The following is a 24,305-nucleotide window of genomic DNA, read 5'->3' on the forward strand; positions in this document are numbered from 1 at the left end:
GTATGAAAATAAAATGCCTGGATTCTATGCTAAGTACACATATGCCATCGTATAATTAAAAAAATGAAACCCTTAGTATTTTCATTTACGGGAAATTATAAACTACTAATTTAATTTTATATTTTTATATGCTTAATAATGTTACAATGTTAGTAAAGAATTTTATCTTATATGTATAAAATAAAAGTTGATGTTAAAAAAAAGAAAAGAAAAATACATAACTTTTCGTTTAAAAGTTTCATAAAAATCCAAAACTATTGAACAATAAATGAAAAAAAAAAATAAATTTGTACTTAAAAAAAATAAAAAAACATAGCATATGATACAAACATACTTCATTCTCATATGCATACATACACATATATATGTACACAATATTATATTGAAATTTCAAAAACATATTTATGAAAATGTAAGCGGCAAACTAACAACACAATTATATGGATTTATATTATTTTGCTTTGATTTCGCTTTTGGAGTATTTAAAAAAAAAATGATGGTCGTGAATAAAATTTTAACTGAAAAAGTGTAACTTATTCTTTAAAAAATTAATTATGAGGAAAAAACAAAATCCCACAAATATGGCATGCACGCATATGTATAAATGTACATATGCATGCGCCTATAGATACATAGTGTATATGCTTTTTATTTACAACAAAAATAATAAAAATTAACTTATAAACATTCTAAAAATAGCAATATGCTAAACATTTCCTAAGCATGTCTGAAAAACTGACGTAAATATTTTTTTAATCTCTGATGTAGCATGTACAAATGGGTATTCCCAAATTTTGAATCTATAAAAAAAAAAATATTATATTAATATGTAAACAAGGTGTAATTTAGTGTAAACATTATACCCATGCACATATATAAGTATCTCTTTATGTTTGTGTAAAAAATAAATATTTTCTTACTTTTTATTTTTGATTAATTCAATAAATGTAATTAATAATCCCCATGGATGTGGCCTATGAGCCAAAATTCTTTCCAGTAAAACCCGAATTATTTGTTCTTTAATAACGATATCAGTTGAATATGAAAATAAAAACAAAATGAGGCATGAAAAGTAATGGGTGTGCGAATTAGGATATCTAATATGATTAACTATATTCAATAATAATAAGTATCTTCCTTCCATATCTAATTCTTTTAATAAAAACAAAAATAATGTATAAGCAAGATTTTTTTTGATAATAGTAATTTCTATTGTTCCATCATTATCTTCTCTATTATTATTGTTCACAACACTGTCAATATTATTTACACAATTTTGTTCTAACGATTTAGTATTTGTTTTATCACAATTTGAGGATGATAAATTTTCATTTTCTGATTTATTTTCCTGCATAAGATCTACATATTTATTCGGCAAATTATTATTTTGTTCTCCATTTCTTTGGTTTTCTTGATTTGTTTGTTTTTCATCTGCTTCTTTTATTTCTTTTCGTTTTATAATCTCTCCTTGAGAATTTAATACAATTTTTTGGATAATATCTCGATCGCTTGAAATGGTTTTATTTTCTTCCTTTGTGTTATTAGATATATCAGTTTTTGTCTTAATTAAAAGTATAGGATCCGAATTGCTGTTAAAACTGAAGAGGTTATTTGCCTTAGCATTGCAAATAAACGCGCCCACATATAATATTAGTGAATTCATAAGATCCATATCATATTTAACAAAATGTTGATAAATTTTCTTTTTTGGCAGATATAATTTTTTTTTAATTTGTAAAAGTAATGAGTATTTTTTTTTATTAAAATAGTCATCAATTAATTGTTTAAAATTATTTTTAAATAATGGAAAAATGATATTTGTTAAGATTTTAGGAACCAATTTAATTTCTTGTAATAAATCCATTTTAATATTTGGCATGAATGGGTCAGGTAATTTTATATTTCTTGGAAATGCTGAAAGGACTATATTTCTTAATTGAATACAATTAATTGGAAATAAACTACAAAATGTTACATAATAACTACATAAAAATTCTGGAAAGTCGTGGAGCAATACTAAAAGTATTCTTACTGTCCCTATATATAATGATTCAATGGCTTTAGATATTTGTAATTTCTTTAAGCAATATTTTAAAAATGTAAAAAGTGCAACTAATAGATTTTTGTATATTTCCCATCCACATATATTTGATAATAAAATTGGCATAAAATGTTTAGATGATATTAGTTCTAACCATGAAAAGGAAAATGATGGAACTCGTATAGGAGATAATATAGAAAAGCAATTCGAAAAACAATTTAAATATATGAGTTTATCATTTGATTGGATTGTAGAAACATTTGACATTGTAAACGCTTCATTTATGTCATTTAATAAACAGTGTAGTAATCTAAAATAAGGTCTTTGATTAAATTTTCTTTTTTCAATTTCACATCTTTTATGTATAATCCTACATAAGGAATTCAAAACTTTTTGTAAAACATTAATTGGTGATATGCCTTTTATATCTTCAACTAACTGTAGAATAATTACAATCATTTTAGACCAAGCATCAATATAATTATAATTTAATAATTCACTACTATTTTTTAATTCTTTCATTTCATTATTATTTTTTAAAGTTTCAGTTTTGTTATTATCTAATTGAGATACATTATTTGTCTCACAATTTTCATTTTGGCTTTCTTCACCTTTTTTCTTTCCCTTTTTAGCATTTTCCTTTTCGGTTTGATGTGATTTCTGGATTGATTCATTTTTCATTGTTAACTCATCTTTGATAACATCATCTTTTTGTAAGTTGTATAGAGCTATATTTACCGATATATTAATAGTGTGTGTAAAAAAACAATCAGTCATTTTATCCATGTTTAAAAATTCAAATTTTATTAATTTTTGTATATATTTTATGCATTTCGATTTATGCTGCTGTTTCATAATGCCAGGGATATTGGTAGGTGTGCTAACTTTAAAAATGTTTAAATAATTTTTATATATAAAATACCACTCAGCAAATAAACACGCAATTATCATTCCCTTTTCTTTATTTATATTTGGAGGTGATGGCAAATATTTGCATTTAATTGGCTTATCATTAAATATATCTGTAATGTAATATGTCTTTTTATTTATGTAATTTTCATTTGTATTCGATTTTTTTGTATTTATAAAATTATTTAGCAAGTTATTTTTCTCTGCGACTGGTATTTTTATATCGATTTCTTTAGTTGTTTCTAAACTTGTAGATTTATGTTCAACCGATATAGTACTTATATTTGATGCACTAGAAGAATTGGAATATGATGAGTACGACGATTCGCTATCATAAGTTTCATCTGTGTATGCATTTTTTTTTGAATTATGTTTTGAGTCTAAAGCAATGGAACAATCTGATAATGATGAATTTTCGGATGAACTTTGAGATTTTTCCGATTTATTTGAATATAGAGAAGTATATGTTACATCCGAATCTGTTTCCAGCGAATTATATCCTTCTTCTTTTTCTTTATAAATATTAGATTGCTTGTTTGCATAATATTCAGAAATAGTGGTATTATTATTACATTGTTCATTGTTGAAAGTATTGGGGGTATGTTTTTTTATTCCTTTTTCTTCATTGGTATTTATTTTTATAATTTCTTTTTCCAATATATCTTCCGTACTAAAATTTTTATTATTTTCATAATTCAACTTTTCTAACAAAAACACAACATATTCATCTATATTAGTATGATCACATTGTGTATTTGTATCGTTTTGTAGTTCAGCACATAAATCATTTTTCTTTTTAATTTCTTTATCACCATCTTCATCTTTTTTAATAGTATTTTTCTCCATTTTTTGATTATTAATTTTAGTTAATTCCTTTGCTTTTGATTCGCCTAAATATTCCGTAACAGTCCTTAATACTTTGATAGTTTCTTGTGTTTTATTTTTTCTAATTTTTTTAATTTCTTTAATTATCTGCTTGGCCTTTTTCCTTATAGTAATTAATAGATTTTTTTTATCCTTATTAATATCCTCATTGTTATTGGATAATAAATTATAAATTTTGGGAATCTGCTTAATCGTCTTTTTTAAATCATCATAATTTATATACTTCTTTTCAATTACCATAAAATAAATTAATTCAGTACAAAATTTAATAGCATTGGTATTGTTTAAATTGTTTAAATGATTTTTCAGATTTTTATCTAAACGCTTCAAATTAATAATATTATATCTAATAAAATAAGAAATGCTGTTTATATTTTGGTAAGGCGAACTTAATATATAGGAAGTAATTAATTGTTTTAATTCTCGATTTTTTATGCACATTATTTCGAGTATGCATAATTGAATTTCTATAAGAATATCAGTTTCATTATATGTTGCATTCATATGATTAGTGCTATTTTTATTGTTTTTTGTGTCACTATTATTACTTGAAAATGTATCACGCCCTTGGTCATGAAATACTTTTTTTTCTTCCTTCACACTTGTAATATTATTGTTTATTATATATTTCTTTTTTAGCATTTCTTGTATGTATTTATACAATTTTGTTCCTATAATTTTATATGTATCACTTTTGTTTTCCGAGTTTTCACATATATAAATAATAATTTTGCATAGTTCAAATATTTCATGGTTAGTTGATAAGGAGGTAATAAATAAAAGTGCTGTTATATCTGTGTAAATATTTTTTTCAAATTTTAAAAATGGTGTTTTTATATTACAATAACCATTAAATGTATTGGGTGTCGGTATAATAGGAGGGAAAGTAATCAAATATTTAATATAATCCTTAATATTAATAATACAAAATTCGAAAAGAGATATAATATTTTTTGTATTCATTTTTTCTTTATTTTCTTTTAAAAATATTTCTGAAATAAAAAATAAATATTTTTTTTTGCACAATAAGTCGATGTTATTAATTTTTTTCAAACCCATATTTATTTTGTCTATACAATCTGAGGAAATCGGTGTGAGCATTTTAGAATTATTAATTTGTTCTCCATCAATATAATAATTGTTACTGAAATCGTTGTTATCATTTTCATTTTCCTTTTTTTTTTTTTCTGAATCTTTGTTTACCCTCATTATTATATTTCTAGTGGTATCGTAATTATTTAAAGCATCACTTTTAACTGGTATAGTATTATGTTCGCTATTTATATTCCCATTTAATGAGAAAGAATCCCTTTTAATATTATTCATATAAGGGGGAATAGGAGATGAGGTACCTATATTAAAATAAGCAAAATTATTACCATTATTATTAGGATTATAATATATAGTATTAATAGAGTTATTTTTATAATTAATATTTTTGATATATTCCACAAAATTGTTATTTATACAATTTGGGAAATTATTTTCTTTATTATTAATAGGAATATTATTATGATTGTAATTTATATTATACTCATTAAATTGATCATGCATAAACATACAGTTTATATTATTATGATTATTTATATTGGTGTTAATATTAATAGGTAACTTACTTTCAAAGTTAGGATTTATTCCACTATTGCCAATGTGGGGAAAGGAATGTTCACTATCATTATTAGACGGGTGCATATTTCCATTTTTTAAGTCTTCTATATTTTGAGCAGTTTGGAAAATTGTGCTAGTAGACATTTTTGGTAAGTGATGGGCATAACTATTTTCATATTTTTGGTTGGAGTTTTGAGAATATAAATTTTCAGGGTTTTCCGAAAAATGATTTGCACCGTTTTCAATATAATTCCGCGAGTAATTTCCCGAATAGTTTGGTGGACATTGGTCGCCATAAGTATAAAGACCAGAATTGCCATCATTATTAATAAGTTGCATGTTCACATACCTATTATTCGTATTAAAATTATTATCAGAATTATTACAATTATATTTGTTAGTTGAATTTTTATATATATAATGACAATTAGAAGAGTAATATAAGTTTAGATTGTTCATATAATTAGCATTATTATTTATAGCGATATTTGTAATGTCGCTAGTAGGAATTTTAGCAGTGTCACCATCAGCGCTACTGCTAAGGTTATTTAGATTTACATTATTCATAGTATTACTATTTATAATATTTAAATTATTTATATTGCTATTCAAATTACCTAAGTGAAAATTTACATTTTCTTTAGAGTTATTATTCTTACAAGGGATAAACTTAACTCCTTCGTTGTTTTTGTAACCGACATTTGATGCACCTTTCTGTTGATGCATATTATTATTTCCACCATCCTTAGCTCCTGCAATATTACTGTTAATATCTTCTTCTATTATGCCTTTTTCGTTATAATATGATTCCTCTGAATATCTGTTTTTTTTCATTTCATTATCGCATTTAGAATCTTCTTGTCTATTGTGATTGTTTAAGGTTTCCTTGTTGTATTCATTTTCTGACAATTTGTAATCTCCATGTTTTGAATTCCTTCCATCTAATGTATGTGGCATAATTCCATATTTTTTGTTATTATAAAAATTATTTGTGTTAGCATCATCATTGATCATATTTTTTTGGTTTTTTCCATTTCGGTTAATTGTGTTACCATCATTTGGAATTCTTTCTTGTTCATGAGCATTATTAGTCACTGAAAATAATTTTTGTTGCAAACTTTTAACATTTTTTAAATTCATAAAATTTTTATATACTTGGATGTGCTTTAAAGTTATATTATGGGCCTTTAAAAAAACAGGTAAAGTGTTGTAATATTTATTTGTTGTGTTCTCTTTTATATTTAATTTATGTATACGTGCATATTTTCTAGATGCATAAACGGGTTTCATAATTTCTTCGATTTCTATTGATGATTTTTCAATAGCTATTTGTTCAATTATTAAATATATTAAATTTATATTATCGTTAATCAAAATTTTTATCATATCATCTACAGCAAGTGAGTTATTTCTTTCAGGAATATTTTGTTCAAAAGCATTTCTTAAATTTTGTACTAATACATTTTTCAAGGGTTTTTTACATGAAACTAAAGCAAGAGAAGAAGTTATACTTGTTGCCATTAATAGTGATGCTTTTTGTATAATTGCCTCCTTTTGTTCATTTAAAAAATCCTTTTTTACTAATTCTCTAGTTGTTATACATCCTATTAAAACAAATCTATCAACAATTGAAGATACAATTTCTTTAATAGCCGAATCAAATGCTAAGTATATTAATGCCTTATATTTAAAATTTAATTTTAGTATTGAAATGGAGGGTGATAAAACTATATTTTTTTTTAAAATATTCGATATCTCGTCAAATATAATTACATTAGCTTTGTTGGTATTGTTATTACTGACGCTATTATTTATATTGTTATTAGTTGTGTTATCTTTATAGGAGATATTTGCTTGGTTTTCCATATTCATATCTACTCCAGGATAAGTAGAATAAGCAGGATCCATCATGTTATGGTTATTGTTTCCTGTAATAAGCCCATCATTCAAATTATTTTTGTTAGTACTATTAGAACCGTGCATAATGTTATTGTTCATATAATCAGCCATTTTCATTTTATCTACATTATTTGGTAACATGCTTTTTATTTTCATGTTATTTATCAATTGAGAAGAAAAAGAATCTCTTTTACTATTATTATCATATATTTCAGGTTTGATTCCAACATTTCCATCCTTTATATCTGAACTTTTAAATTGTTGATGCTCAAGTTTATTATTGTTTAATAAAAGTTTATTTTTATTTAGAGCATAACTTGGATTTTGAGAGGAATTATCTTTAAATTCTAATTCACCCATTTTCTCTTTTTTCTTAGCATTGTATTTTAAATCTTTCATAAGAATATCATCATTATTTCCATTATTGTTCATGTTGTTCATATTTTTGTTTCCTATATGTTCACCATTCATTGAGTGCATATATTCCATATTTTTATTATACATATTATTATATAGATCATTTTCATTTGTATACATATCCATGTTATTTCCAAACATTGGGTTATAGTTTTGTTGTTCATTATTCATATAATTGTACATTGACATTGTATGAGAATCTTTTCCAATACTATTGACTTTACCAATATTAGTGCCAGTTAAGTTTCTTTGTGAGGTATTATTTTTTAAAACGATTTCGCTCGTCATGCTACTTTTATAAATCTGTTTATTGTAAGTAAGGTTGTTATCCATATTTTTGAAATTTTTCGATAATGATTGAACTAGATTTGAATCTTCATAAGTGTTCTTATTACTAGTACTAACATCACTATCAGTAATATTAGTTCCATCGTTAAGCATTACAAAATCACCTAATAAATTAAAAACAAAATTATATGCATTATTATTATTTAAAACATTGAGGTTGCTCATTTGAGCTAAATTATTCACCATATGCATGTTATTTTCAATATTTATACAAAATTGTTTTTTCGTATTATCATTTTTTTTACCTTTATTTAATAGATTTGCGCTAAGATGCTTCCTATTGTATATGTCGTTAGTATTAGTATTACTAGTTGCTGAAATGGCTGCTGTAGATGTTGCTTCTGATCCCATAATAGGTCCACTATGTGTGTTCATCATGTTATTATATCTTAAATCTTTGTTAATCATATAGTTAGCTGATGCTGCATCTCCTAATCCTATTGGTCTATTTGCTCTATTATCATTATTGTTATTTATAAAATTATCATTTGGATAAAAGTTTGTACCGACACTATAGGTTTTGTTATACATATGACGAATTTCACTGGTATTAGCAAAATGTCGACCCCCATTGTCATTTACATATCCCATATTACCATTAGTATTAACATTGTTTTCATTATAATTATTTCTCACAAACAAATCATTTGAATTGATTGGCATATTTCTGCATTTAATAATATTGCATTTGTTATAATAATCAAATACATTAATTTTTAAATAATTGAATAAAATTTCGATTTCAAAAATAAGAATTGTTTTTAGTGATTGAGCTTCATGTAATTCTCCTAATAAATTTAATATTCCCATTGTCCATGGATTGGGAGGTTTAAATATTTTAGAATTTTTTATACTCTCTAAAATTTTACAAACAGCTGGGAAAGTAACTATTAAATATCCATTATCATATGAATATAAAATTAATTGTTTAATATTCATATATTTTGATATTAATGGTTTATTTCTACCAATGGTTATTATTCCTATCCATGCTCCCAAATTTTTTAATAATAATCTATATGTTGATGAATCTTTTGTTATTTCAATAAAATTTAATAATGTATTAAATATATCACAAGATAATTGTATAATATAGTCAAATATTTTATCTATATTTATTGCATTTAAAAGATGTAAATATATTAGCATATCTTCAGATGTTTTTTTTTTTATAACAATTTTTAATAAATTAAAAAAAAATATATCTCTTCTTATCATTACATCATCTTCAATTTTTACTTCTTCATATCTATCATTAATTCCTGTTATATATTTACTATTATTATTTTCATCATTTCCTTCATCATCACTATCCTCGCCATTTTCATTTAAATATTCATATGTACTGCTTCCACTATGACACGAAACATATTCATTTCTTTCATTATTTTCTATATTATCATTTTCCACATTTTCACTAGTATTGTTTAATTTATTTATATTTTCATTTATATTATTGTCTACTGGTTTTTGTTCTTGGCAATTTTCTATTTCCTTATTATATATACCATCTATTTTATTTTCTTCATATAATGCATCCTCTCTTTTAATATTTTCAAGTGAATTTCCATTTTGAGTTTCTCCCTTTTCATCATCATTATTATTATTGCTAATTGTTTCATTCTTCTTATTTTCTATATTTTCTTCTTTTCCCTTTTTGTTATTTCCACCTACATCATCATCCTTAGTACATCCTGAATTAGGGTCCTTTTCCGAATCAAAATCTTTCATTACTGATTGGTCATTATCAGTGCTATTTTTATTTGCCATTTCATTAGATTCTTTAGAAGTATCTTCACTAATTGCTAATGGTTCATTGGTGTTTGTGCTATTTTTTTCATTTTTTTTGTTTTTTGATTTTTTTTCGTTTTGTTCGATTTCGTTGCTTTTGTTCACTTCATTATTATTACCTTCCCCTTTATTTCCTTTTAAATCTGAGTTAGTAGTTGCACCTGTTTTTTCTTTCTTATCATCTAAAGTATCTTCGGTATTTTTGTCATCACTTTCTTTTACTGTCTCTTCACCCTTTATTTTAGTATCTTCACTTTTGGTATCATTACTTATTTTAGCGTTAGAAGTTTTGCTTGCTTCCTTTTTATTTTTTTCCGTTTCATGTTTTTCTTGTTTGTTAGTCTTCTTTTTGTTCAATATTAATTTTTTCAGTTGCTTGCCTTTTCCTTTGATATTATCCGGATTGATATCTTTCAAAACAGCGGCTAATTTTTTCATAAACCTTTTAGTAATCGTTTTTTCTATTAGATGTTTTTTATCAGCAAATATTTCATTAAAAGCAATGTTTAACAAATTTAATGTATTAGCCTCATTATAATTTAAACTATCTTCTAAATTTGGATTTATTTGATTTTTATTATCATTTTTTTCCGCTATTATATTCATATTAATTTTATTATTTATTACATCATTTTTTATTATATTATCTTTATTATAGAGCCAATAATTTTTTAATGTGTTATTAAAATTGTTATTATTTTCAGACTTATTTAATTCATGCATATCCATTTTTGCATAACCATTTTGAAATAAATTTTCTTCTTCATATTTCTCATCAATAGTTCTATTTATAAAAGGCAAACTGTTTTTCTTATATTCAATAAATTTATTTATATTTCCATTATTATTTAAGTACATTTTTTCTTCATGTTCTGGATAGTATGAAGCATTTGGATTTTGTATAGGATTATTGTTATTATTATAATACTGATAATATTCTTTTATATTATTTATATCTGAATTATTTTTAATATTATTCATTGGGTATATCATAGGTTCATGTAAATTATTATTATCATTATTATTGTAAATGTTTCCATTGTATATATTATTATATGTATTAGCACCATGTGAATTAATATTGGCATTCATATTTTTATTATTTTTATTACTATTGTCAATAATGATATCTGTATCATGTTTTTTATTATTGATATTTGAAAAATCTTCAGACGAAATTCCATAATATGTCATAAAGTTATTATGAATATCACATTCCATATTGTTTATCATATTATTCATATCATTTAAATCTTTTAATCCATTTATATTATTTATATTATGCATTACATTCATATTATTAAAAACTTTTACATCAAAATTATTTCCATTAAAATGATTCATTTCTTCATTCATATGAATTATATTATCATTGTTATCATAAGTTTCCATGGGATTTATAAGCATTTTATTATTCATATTATTACATAATTCATTCATTTTTTTTATAGACATGCCATTAAAATTCATTCCAACATTTGTTTTTCCAACACCATTATTTATACATGCTTCATTATTATTTTCATACATCTCCATATGCATATTGTTATTATTATAAAGTGAGTTATTATTATTAGCAATTTTGTTTAAGTTTTCTCGGCTTAAATTATTTGTATTGTTTCGCATATTCGATCCGATTTTCAAATTTACTAAATCTTTGGTATTATTATTACTATTATTACCACTATTATTGCCACTACTATTTTTCTTTTTTTTATCTCCTCGAATCATAGTATTTTCTTTTGCCTTTTCATCAGAATTTCTATCTAAATGGGAATTTTTATGACCATTCTTACCACTATTTTTATTGTTATTTTTATTATTTTTATTATTTTTGTTGTTTCGATTTTTTCCCTTTTCATTTCCTTTATTATTTTTACCACTCCCTTTATTTTCATCATCATCATTATTATTATCTTTATTGTCATCTTTATTGTTGTTATTATTATTATTGTTATTGTTACCATCTCCTCCATTACTTCCACTATTATTATTGCTATTTTTGTTATTGTCATTTTGGTTATTAGATGGGTTACCCCCAGTGCTGGAGCGTTTACCTCCTCCCTTATTGCTTCCTTTATTATTATAATTGTTAGAAATATTATTTGACTTATTATTATTATTATCATGTTGTTTAAGATATGTGTCTTCTTTAGAATTATTAAGTTGCTGTTTTTCTCCTTCACAAAATAGTGGGTCCTTATTCTCATGATTATCACATTTAGTTGATTCTAAATGGGTCTTCAACCCTTTCTCATTATTATTACTATCATTTATATGGTCAGAATTGTCGACATTATTATTGTCACTAAAATTATCAAAATTATTATTACTATTGTTTTTACTATCTCTTTGGTCTTCATTATTTGAATCAGCGGGTGGCTGTTTTCCTTGATTGTTTTTTATATATGAATTTGCTTTAACCATATTTTGTTTTTGTAATTTATCAGTATTCCGAAATTCGGTATCTTCATTTTTTATAAAATATTGATTATCATAATTATGATTTTTGTCATTTTGTTCCATATTTATTGCCCCATTTTTAATATCGTTATTTTTATTTTTCATATTCTTTTGTATCGAGGTTTGATTTTCGGGAGTATTAAATTCGTTATTCTCGTTATTAACATTTGTTGAATCACTGCTACCCATTACATTTTTATTTAAATGGTCACCATTGTTCCTGCTAGAATTATTTTCATGGGTATTTGCATTTAATATATTACTATTATCAGAAGAGTATTGGTTTTTATCGTCAGTATTTTTTACATGACCACCAACATTTTTATGTATTTTATTCACAGAATTATTATTATCATTATTATGGATGTTATTGTTGTTACTATTGCTACTTGCACTGTTATTATCAACTAGCCAATCATCTGTATTACTGTTGACACTTTTATTACTATTAGTTGATGCCCTTAAATCGTCACTAGTATGCTTATTGTCTCCTGTGGCTGTTTTGTCATTTATATTTATTAAAGTATCACTATTTTCTATTTTGTTGATATCTTCCTCATAATATTCATTTCCAGTTTTTGTTGAATTATCACAATCACTCAATGATTTGTTTATGTTTTCATTACTAGCATTTACATTAGCATTATTTTTTTTTTTAATGAAACTAAAATGCTGTTTTATGCTCGTAAAATAATTTCTTTTGTCATGGTAATCCATTCTCATATTTTGATATGTAAAAATTCATATTTACGATTGTACAACGATAAATAAAGTATGTACATAAATTCGTTATATCTTCTTGTTTGCTATCTATTTTATTTTAATATAAATCCTATAATTGTGTGTTTTAAAAAATATTGTGACATATTTAAAATATATATATATACATAACACATACATATACTTACATATATTAAAAAAACATATATATATATAAATACGGATTTAACTATTTAAAAACTTGTTAAAAATATAAAAATAATTATATATGTATATATATTGAATACAATTTTTGTTTAAATTATTTATTATATATATACATACATAAAAATGAAATGATAAAATATATCAATGAAAAGGAAATAAATAATAAAAAAATTATCTATGAAAAAATATAATAAGGTTGATTAAAAGAAAAATTTATTCAAATACTCGTTGTGCTATACTGTACGTAATTACATACAAGGATAATATAATATATGGCAAAATAAATATTTACAATATTAATATATATAATATAATAATATATATACAAAATTAATGTGTGAATTTTCTTTAAAATGGTAAGAGGAATAAGCTTTCTGGTTATGTTTATTTTAAGTATATTTATCATATGCACTCATTATATATATTATTGATTCATAGTACAATATAATTGTATGTGCATAATATCCATATAAAATAGCTTGAGAATTCGGCGTTTCTATATTTTTTAAGTTATATTTTTCCCATTTTTTCTTGTTTTCATTTATATACAATATATTAAATTGGCATGAAAATTTAAGTAAATTCTAGGTTGTTTTTGGTACATATATATAACTATATTTTGGGGAAACTTGGAATAAAAAAAAATAATAAGCATTAAAAGATCATATGTTTTTTTTTTTTTAACAAGGAAACTTAATTTACAATTTTTTCAATTTAATTGCTTTTTAAAAAAATATGTATACATATAAAAAAAATAGGAGATAGGAAAAAATTGCTATTATATAAAAAGGTATGATCTCAAAACTTAAAAAAATATAAGGGAATATGCAATAAAAAGAAAATATGTTGTATTAGTAAATAAATAACAAAATGAAAATAGTAAAAAAGGAATAAAATATAAATTAAAAGTAAAAAGATATTATAAACAAGTATATAAATATAGGAAATTACGATAAAAAAGGTGTTCTCTTGAATATGCTATGTATTAAATTAAAAAAAAATAAGAGCTTGTAAATTGTAAAACCATATGTATACTATTTATGTAGACATATTTATACATAATGTTTTAAAAGTATTATATTTAATAAAATATGTAAGGACAATGTTGTATTATATCATTAAAATATCAATATATTTCTTATATCCTTATATTTTAAAGTTATGTTGTCTATGCTATTATTAAAAACCATAAGGTAACTAATAATTTTTTTTCAAGGTATGATTAACAAATTAAAAAAAAATGATTATTTTGTATTGAATCCTTCCATATTTTTCTTTTTCTTTTTGACAATTTATGCATGAATTAATGTACATACATAAAAAGTATATATACAAAGCATATTATCGTAATATCCCAACTAGTTTTTTCGAATTGTATTTCTTATTATACTACTTATTTTCAAATGTTTTCAAAAAAAATGCCTTTTTAAAAAGATTTATAGATTATTTGTTTTAATGTTATATTAAAATGTGTATAAAAAATTGATTAAATAAGAAATAAAATTTTAAAAATATACAAAAACAATGAAAGAAATAGTAAGAATAGACAAATATATATATATGTACACATATATATTTAATTTATAAAAACCTCTTTGAATTATTTTGTGGGGGCACACAAAATAATCATTAAAAAGGAGTAAATATGAAAAAATATCAAATATTAACGGGATAATAAAATTTTTAGGAGTTCATATCCATATTTATTGATTTTACATTCTCCAAAACCTATTAAGTTTATTTTTTTCATTTCATCAATACTTTTTGGAGAATACAATATTAATAATTTTAAATTTTTTGTAGTGATTAATTTTTCAGGATCAGCTATATTGTCCCATTTAGCCATCCTATCTCTACATTCAAATAGCTGTTGCAATACATTATTGTCATTATTATTCTTCTTATTATTAGATACTATAGGTTTTTTATAATCAATTAGTGTACATTCTTGATCCCTTTGATGTGATAAAGTGTTTCTTGATCCATACATTTCATTCAATATTTGAGGGTTATCATTATCCAGACAAATATAAGAATTGTTTTGTTGCTTATTATATTTATTATTGTCCTCATAAATCATATCATTTTTATAATTGCTATTATTATTACGGTCGTTATATTCTTGGTAGGTATTACAATTATTATCATAATTGTTTTTTGTATAATATGTTTGTTCACTTGGATTATTTCTTAAAAAATTATTATTCGAGGTATTTTGAAATAAGTTTCGATCATTATATATATACTCATTTTTATTGGGTCCTCCACTAATTGTTTCATTTTCCCCATTTTCCGAATAAACATTTCCGTGATTAAAAGAATAATTTTCTGAAGGATTTAAACTATCAACAAATCTCAATAAATCATTAAGGCTTAGATATCCATTAGATGGGTGCTTATATTTAATGTTATTTTCTTTTAAATAATTTTGAATATTTATATTATTTGATGGTGTACAATATTTTTGTGGTATGTTATTGTCATTTAATGATTTTATTTGCTCATCGAAATTATTTATTATGTTTACCTTCTTCATTTTTATACTTTTCCACACAAAAATTGGGTTAAAAATGATGCTAATATAAAGATACGTCCTCAAAATGAAATAATCAGATACAACACTATTCGATAAGCTTGCTATTATGCATACACATTATTCATAAAATATAGTATATTTACTAAAAAAATATTATAATAAATCACTGTTCGATTTCTTACAAAAAAATAAAATAAAACATCAAACTTGATTAATTTCCATTCTAATATCTGAAAAAATAAAATCAAAAACATACTATTAAACATAGTAACATCCCAATATATCATCAAATAAGAACATATCCATAATATATTAAATCCTCATATAAAAAATATAAAATAACAGTGGCAACAAAATGAATAAACGAATATAACTTAATTGTAATAATTGTTTTTTTATGAGTTATAATATTCTATAGATTATATAAATAAATAAGTCATCGAAAGTAAAAATATTAGGTGCAATAATTGTATTAAAATATATTCAATTAATGACCCCTAATGAATTTCATTTATAAAATGTTATGATTCAAAAGACTTTTTTATTTTTAGTATTTACTACAAATCAAATTATTATTGGTATTTTTTATAATCTTCATCCCCTTCTTACTTGTTTTTCAAAAAAATAGCAAACGTGTAAGATAATGCGCGATTTAATTAGTATTATATATATTATAATTGAAGACCTTACATGCATGTAATGGAAAAACAAAACTGTTATATAATACATAGCAATTTCTTCGATTTCTGATATTATACTTTTGTTATGAACAGAGGATATTTTCCCTTTTTAAGTTGTATCATTAACATGTTTTTATCTATAAAATTTTAGTCTGCAACATATAATCTACAATAGGTGTGTAGATATTGTATGGAATGCTTTATGAAAATTTATTTGTTTTTTTAAAGTTATTATATATTTATAAGACTATAATTTGCTATGATGTCTTTTAACTATAAATTTATTAATAATGCATGCCTTATGAAGTTTATAGTACAAACAAAAAATGGAAAAGGTGAACAAATAGATAAAAATAAATTAATAATATATATATGAATTGATAAAAAAACAGAAAATTTAAATATGCGACAAAGAAAAAAAGGGAAAGATGAATATAAAGGGTGTATATGCATATATTAACTAAAATTTAATTAAATATATTTATTTCTTTTTTTTGACAATAAGTTCGGCTACACTATTATTATTGGAATTATAATTGGGGGATAATTGTTCGTAATCATATGTATAGCTTTGATCGTTTTCATAATTTTCGTTTTTGTAACCATTATCCTTTGAATAAGAATAATAATATTTCTCGAATGAATTTTCTCCATTTGTATTATACTCATTATTTTTTATATTTTTATGAGATTCATCGTTTCTAAGATATTTATCATAACTTTGTTCTTCTTTGTGTATATCCTTATTTTTATATATCTCAAAGTCATATGTATTATTAGGAGCATCATATTCCTTTTTATAATTTCTATTGCATTCATATGCTTCGTTATTTCGACTATCATATTTTTGTGGATAGACCGAATATGTTTTTTTCTGATCGATGTCTTGAAAATCAGCATTTATGGCACCTTCATTACTATATATATCAGGATTGTGGTTCATATTGTGCACAGCTTGATAGGAAATAGGGTTAATAATATCTTGATCAGGCTTATAACAAAATTGAGGAACATCATAAGGTAAAGGAACATTAATATAGATATCCTCAGGAGGACCTACAGGTGTAGGCACATAAACTGGTACCTCTATATTAACATCTTCAATTTCTGGAATTTCACGAATCTTTTCTATTATTTTTATATATGGCTTATGAACAATGTGTTCTTGTTCAATATCAATATATTCTATTGGGCCTGGTACGTGCCTAATTTTTTCAACATCTCTTATTTTTATTTTAGGAATGAGCCTAACTTGTTCAATTGGAATATCCACTATTTTTACATTGTCTACAAATTTGGTTATTTCTCTGATTTCTGGGACTTCAACAATCTTAGGAGCTTTATGAAAAACGGGAATTTCATTATTTCTTTCAATCCTTCTTAATTGATATCTTGGAGCTTTACAAAAATGAGAAAATTTAGTCTGTCTATTTCTAAGAGCAGAATTGGAATAAAAGATTTCTCCGACATTCCTTCTGCAAATTGGATATTTAAAATGATTATCATATGGATTAAATGCATACGCATTTATCGGGTATGGTTTTAATCCATCGCTATCGTAATTGCGCCCCATTGTTTTTTTGTAAAATAAATTTCCAAACAATTAATAATTTTTATGAAAAAATACATATAATAACATGAACTAAAAAATAAAAAGGAAAAAAGACATAAATTTTGTTTGTGGAACGAATATATATCTAATAAATATTTATTTAAAGAAATGGGGAACAATCCATATGCATGCATATAGAGATTCCAGTATATCTTTTTAACAATTTTTGGTTGTCTTTAAAATGCATTTTTTAATAAACTAGCTATTTTCATTTGTATAAAACTATTGCTTTAAAAAATTGTGAAATAAAACATACTTAAACAAAACTTATAAATTTATATAACAAAAAAAATGGTGTATATATACCAAAAATAAAATAGGCTGTTACATATGATATATATAAGAAATATCCTTATTTATATCATTATAATCCTAAAAATAGTTGAAAGCATGTGATAAATTTTATTTAAGTTTGAGTTATTTATAAAAGTGAAAATTTACACGATTTGGAGGTATTAAAATTTCAGTAAAATATAGAGAATTTATGGCTGCCATATTTTTTTTATGTGTGCAGAGACAAACTATAAATAATTTTTTTTTAACAACGTTTATGTATAGAATATATATAAGCTTTGAGATTTTCGATTTTTTTTATAACTATTATACCAAATAAAATACAATTTTATTAACATAATATATTATTTTTTTTAGTAAAAATTATGAACATAAAATGCAATATGTGACGAAAAAAAAATATTATTAACAAATCAGAACAAAAATGTTCTTAAAATAATAAATATTAATTAGACATAATGTTTTTAAATAATATTTCATTTTTTTTATAGCTACTATAAATTATAGCTAGCTAATGATTGTATTAATTATAAAGGTTATATTATAAAAGAAAAATACATTTGAAGGCGATATAATTGTTTATAGCTCTCTCTTCATATTTTCATCAAAATTTTATAATTGTGTATATTTTTTAAATGAAGATTTTGGTTATTCGGGAATGTTGCAGATGGTTATTACAAAAAAAGGAAAATATATAACCAAAAACAATATTCATATACTTTTTTTATTTAAAATAAATATTATATGAATAAAAAAATATAAAACGACTTAATCCCGTTATATATATACAATAAAAAAACATATATTGTCTTATTTATCTTAATTTTGTTAATACAAGCCCATATTTAATTGGTCACTTCAAATGAAATCATATACAGTAGAGGCTATATTGTAATGTGCTATATGCATGTAATGAAAGAATACATAGCTGTCTTGCATAAATGGTAAACATACTATTATAGTTCTATATGTGATTCGAAATATGAGTATAGGCTCATTTTATTTATTAAAATTATTATCGTGGTGTTTTTGTAATCATGTTATGATAATTAATTTTATAGTCTTTTATATTTTTTTTAAATACGGTTTAAAAATATGAACAATGTCAAGTACTCGATATTATGGCCAATAAATCCATTATATGTAATAGTAAAGGTAGTATTGTAATAAAAAAAATAGTTGTTTTTCACTACCAGCAATAATAGCATTATTTGATGAAGTTTTATCAAAGTATCATCTTAAAAATAAAATTAACAATAAGGATATATAAGTTTATTTCCAGTAGCATTACATATCGGTTAATGTGTAAAATTCAATACAAATATAAATTAAAATATAAAAATTAACTTTAATAATACCTCAGTTGAATAGCCTGGCACTTAAAAAAAGTGTATAAAATATATGTTTTATATATTATTTTTCATGATTGTATACACCATTAAGAATATTGATGTTTTATAATTGTGAGTAAATGATTGAAATAAAAAACATATTTAAATAAAAATAAAATTTTAAACACAAATTATTTAGACTTTTATAAAATAATATAAAGGGAGCCAAGGAAATGCGTACACAAGGATCCTATTTTTTGTATACATTGCATTTAAATTTGCATTAAAATTTACATTTATTTAATTGTTTATTTATTACTTTATTTTTTCCGAACCAAATTAGCAATTGAATATATATTTGTATTTTTTTTTTATGTTTCGATTAAGTAGTATATCAGGAAATATATATAATTACTATAACAATATTAATAATAGTAAAAGTAGTAATGGTGATAGTATATCCCTTATTACTTAATTTTTCTTGAACTTACATAATTCTATGTATAAATTTATATGCAAATATAAATAAATATTTATAGAAGCTTTGTTAATATTGCCTATTGAGTTATACTATTATATATAGTATACTATTTTTACTAAAGTTTAATAAAATGGAAAATAAGAGTAGCACTGCAATTCCAAAACCAAATGAACTAGCCGAATCTAAGTTGACATATGAGCAAATTGAAAAAGATAGAGTACAATTAGTTTCCAAGATTGAGGAATTATATCAAGATGTTGTAGAACACAAGTATGATAAAAAAATATATAGATACACTCATTTATTTCATTTTTTATTATATTTTAAAAATATAAGTTTGGTTTAAAATGGTGTATTAATTTTATATTCTATCGATATTGTTACCATATTTGTTTGTAATATCTTCTTTTTTTAATAATATTAAAGGTTAGTATTGGAAGCTTTAGAAAATGTTCCATCGGATAGGCGATGTTATAGGATGGTTGGAGATATCTTAGTTGAAAGGACTGTTGGTGAAATTAAACCAGCTTTGATAGATCATAAAAATAAGGTACATCAATATTGATATGAATAAAATAATATCATGCGTGTTTAGTATTTTTAGCTAAAAATATATTTACATAAACCACATATATTGTTTTATTTGCTATACAATGAGTGTGTTATATATATCATTTTCTATAACAAACTTAACAGGTCGAACAAATAATAGCAGAATGCCAAAAGAAACTAGACGAAAAAAATATCGAAGTTTCACAATTTCTGAAAAAGTAATTTATGCATAATAAGTCTTATGATAAAAATTTTATTACATATTTTGTTTTCATGGTTATATATGTTCACCTGCTGATAAAACTATATAAGAATGCTAATAATATCTTTAAAAAAATATAATTCATTTTTTAGTGCGAAGTCAGCTAATCCCTCAAATAGTTTAATTACAAATAAGTCATGAGATAATGGCGGAGTATTTACCGATAAAAAAAAAAGACCCTGACAATATGATATTTTGATGGAAACAATCATTACTATATTATACTCGCTTTATTTTTGTCCAATTTTATTTTTATTTGTTTTATTGGCTACCCCATTAATATGAAGTTAATTTTTTTATTAATGCGAGTCTTATATATAAATTAAATTTCTACTAGTTTACATTTTTAATTAATTTTTTTTCATAATTTTACATATTTATAAGAATAACATAAGTTAATATCAAAAATAAAAAACAGTGTTTCGTTGCTAAAAGAAAATAACATATATATAATTAACAAACAATTTGTTGAGTAAGCATCAAGCTTTCTTATGAGCTTATACACACAATAATTATTGCACATTTAAAATGTAATAATTGATATAACGAAAAAAATATAATATATAATAATGTAGTAGGTTATTCTATTTATTATTAATTCTATTAAGTACTACTAATTGTATTCAAAAAAATCAGCAAGCATATTTTGGATTTTTTATTTTATTCCCTTATGTGTATTGTACATAAAGGTGGTACACATAAAAATATATATATTTGCCAACAAAAAAAGTAAGATAATCATATTTCTACAATTATCACGCCTGTTTTGTGTGATTTGGCATGATGGTCATGCCATGTATGTATAGATATACTAAAAAATTATACATTTATTCTGTTTATTTTGGGGGTTTTTGTCAATTCGGCTTTATTATAGGAAATGGCAAAATATTTTTTATGGAACTAGAGTCAGTAAGCAACATACATAGCCGATCAATTCCTATACCCAACCCTCCAGTTGGAGGTAAACCATGGGCTAAGGCTGTTATGTAATCATAATCAATTTCGTGGTTTTCATTTTTTGTATCTTTGAATGTATCTTTTTTTTTAATATCAACATCTTTAGAAGTATTATTTTCATCATTTGTTTCATTTTGATGATTATCCTTATTTGAAATGGAGGTATTGTTTTGTTTATTGGAATTTTTATTTTTTAAATAACGTTGCAACAAGAATTTTTTTTCTTGAATTAAAGTGTTAGCCTCTTCTGAGTATCCATTAGCTATTTCCATCTTGCCTATATAAGTTTCAAATCTTTCTGATAATTTTTTATTTTTATTTAAGGTTTTTGATAAAGGTGATGTTTCAGAAGGTAAATGATAAATATGTATAGGATGTTTAGGTAAAAATGGTTCGACTTTTTTTTTAAAAACTTCTTCAACTACTAATCCCCAATTTAATGCACTTTTTTCTTGATCAAATGTGATGTTTAAATCTTTTGCTTTTTCATAAGCTTCATCAAAAGAGAGTTTAAGAAAATTTATTGAAGTATATTCCTTTATAATTTTAATAAATGATTTTTTTTCCCATTTATTTTGAAGAATATAAGAACTATATGGTGATGATATGGAAAACTTTTTGGTAACATTTTTTATTAATGTCTTTGTAAATTTCATCATATATTTATAATTAGCATAAGCTTTATAAATTTCAAGTATGGTAAATTCAGGATTATGTATAGTACTTAAACCTTCATTACGAAAACATTTACTTAATTCAAATATCTTTTCTGATATCCCACTTATAATTAATTTTTTCAAAAATAATTCAGGAGCTATTCGCAAATATAAAACTAAATCTAGAGATTTCAAATGTGTTTCAAATGGTTTAGCTAATGCTCCACCTGGCAATAATTGTAGCATTGGTGTGTCGACTTCTAGGTATTTTTTTTTTAATAAAAATCGTCTTATTTCTTGAGTTATATTAAATCGTGTTATAATTTTTTCTTTTTGTTCATTATTTGTTAAAAAATCAAGATATCTTTTTCGATATTTATATTCAATATCTTTCATTCCTTTATGCTTATCAGGTAAAGGTAATAAAGCTTTTGTTAATATATATATTTTTTTTGTATGTAGTGTCAATTCACCTCGTAGTGATTTTCTTATATATCCTTTTACTGCTACAAAATCTCCAACTTCTATAATTTTTCTAGCAGAAATTTCATGAACACTTTTGTATTCATCCAATTCTTCATTATGTGCATTTTCATTACTTTTACTGTCGTCATATTGGTCTAAATTATTTTGTAAATTTTCTTTGTAATCAGATTTTTCCATTAGTTTCTGTTTCGTGTTATTTAAAAGATCCTTATCTTGGGTTAGTGTATTAGTTTGATTTATCATAATATTATTATCTAAATATATTTGTATTGTTCCTACATCATCTTGTATATTTAAAAACATTCCATTGTTTCGTTTGGCCATTACTCGTCCATAAACAACATAGACTTTATCAGTATAATGTTCTCCATTTTTTAAATGCTCGTACTTTTTTTTTAATTTATCTATTTTTATAGTTCTTTTAATAAATGTTGATGGGTATGAATCAATATTCAAATTTTGAGAAAGAAAATTTAGCTTTTTTATTCTTTCAAAATATTCTTTTCCATAATTGTATAAAATAAAAGGTTTTTTCCTTTTGTTGACTTTACAAATATTATTTTTTCGTTGTGGTGTATAATATTGTTCTCTCGATAATATATTACTTCTATATTTAAAACATATTACATATTTACACAGACCTGAAAGGAGTGATAGTAACAATATTTCTAGAAACTTGTTTCTTTTTTGCATTTTCTTTTTCTTTCAAATATTCGTTTTTCTCTTTTTATGGCCATTGTTGTATTTTTATTATTATTGGCTAATTTGTTTTATAAACTTTTTTTCCTTTTCTCAGATTAACAGTTATATATTATTTTCTGTACAATGTTATTTCCATTGAACATTTTTTGTTACAAATTATTTTTTTTACTTTGGTTAAGCAGCTTACATATTTTATTATTTGTAGTTTCTCATTTGTTGATCATTCTTATTTTTGCTATAATTATCTTTATTTTGTAATATTTTTTTTCGTTTTATTTTATTATTTTTTTTTTTCCATTTTAATTAAATTTATTTACCTTCATACTTAGTGTATGCTACATTTTTAAATAATCGAACCGCCTACATCCGTAATCCGTTTAGTATTGAATACATATATATTAAGCGCATTTATATGCATATAAAATAAATATGCCCAAAATAAACACATTTATGTATCTAGTTATATTA

General features: G+C 23.1%; 5 protein-coding genes across 5 annotated transcripts; 1 reads left to right on the forward strand and 4 right to left on the reverse strand.

Moving 5' to 3' along the window:
* Nucleotides 1-706: 706 nt before the first annotated feature.
* On the reverse strand, nucleotides 707-13,084 carry PVVCY_1003080 (NOT family protein, putative; the record flags this gene model as incomplete). The annotated part of the gene is made up of 2 exons (XM_008625753.2): nucleotides 707-800; nucleotides 921-13,084. The coding sequence occupies 2 exons, from the start codon at nucleotides 13,082-13,084 to the stop codon at nucleotides 707-709; spliced, it is 12,258 nt and encodes a 4,085-aa protein (XP_008623975.2).
* A 1,867-nt stretch (nucleotides 13,085-14,951) lies between these two features.
* Nucleotides 14,952-15,824, reverse strand: PVVCY_1003090 (conserved Plasmodium protein, unknown function; the record flags this gene model as incomplete). The annotated part of the gene is made up of 1 exon (XM_008625754.1): nucleotides 14,952-15,824. One exon carries the CDS (start codon nucleotides 15,822-15,824, stop codon nucleotides 14,952-14,954), a length of 873 nt encoding a protein of 290 aa, XP_008623976.1.
* Nucleotides 15,825-16,985: 1,161 nt separating this feature from the next.
* PVVCY_1003100 (inner membrane complex protein 1l, putative) lies at nucleotides 16,986-18,077 on the reverse strand (the record flags this gene model as incomplete). Its single annotated transcript, XM_008625755.1, has 1 exon — nucleotides 16,986-18,077. The coding sequence occupies one exon, from the start codon at nucleotides 18,075-18,077 to the stop codon at nucleotides 16,986-16,988; it is 1,092 nt and encodes a 363-aa protein (XP_008623977.1).
* A 2,275-nt stretch (nucleotides 18,078-20,352) lies between these two features.
* PVVCY_1003110 (prefoldin subunit 2, putative) lies at nucleotides 20,353-21,177 on the forward strand (the record flags this gene model as incomplete). Its single annotated transcript, XM_008625756.2, has 4 exons — nucleotides 20,353-20,492; nucleotides 20,649-20,772; nucleotides 20,919-20,992; nucleotides 21,129-21,177. 4 exons carry the CDS (start codon nucleotides 20,353-20,355, stop codon nucleotides 21,175-21,177), a joined length of 387 nt encoding a protein of 128 aa, XP_008623978.2.
* Nucleotides 21,178-21,890: 713 nt separating this feature from the next.
* On the reverse strand, nucleotides 21,891-23,828 carry PVVCY_1003120 (lysine--tRNA ligase, putative; the record flags this gene model as incomplete). The annotated part of the gene is made up of 1 exon (XM_008625757.1): nucleotides 21,891-23,828. One exon carries the CDS (start codon nucleotides 23,826-23,828, stop codon nucleotides 21,891-21,893), a length of 1,938 nt encoding a protein of 645 aa, XP_008623979.1.
* Nucleotides 23,829-24,305: the final 477 nt, after the last annotated feature.

The sequence above is a fragment of the Plasmodium vinckei genome (genome assembly GCF_900681995.1).
Source record: "Plasmodium vinckei vinckei genome assembly, chromosome: PVVCY_10".
Taxonomy (NCBI): Eukaryota; Apicomplexa; class Aconoidasida; order Haemosporida; family Plasmodiidae; genus Plasmodium; species Plasmodium vinckei.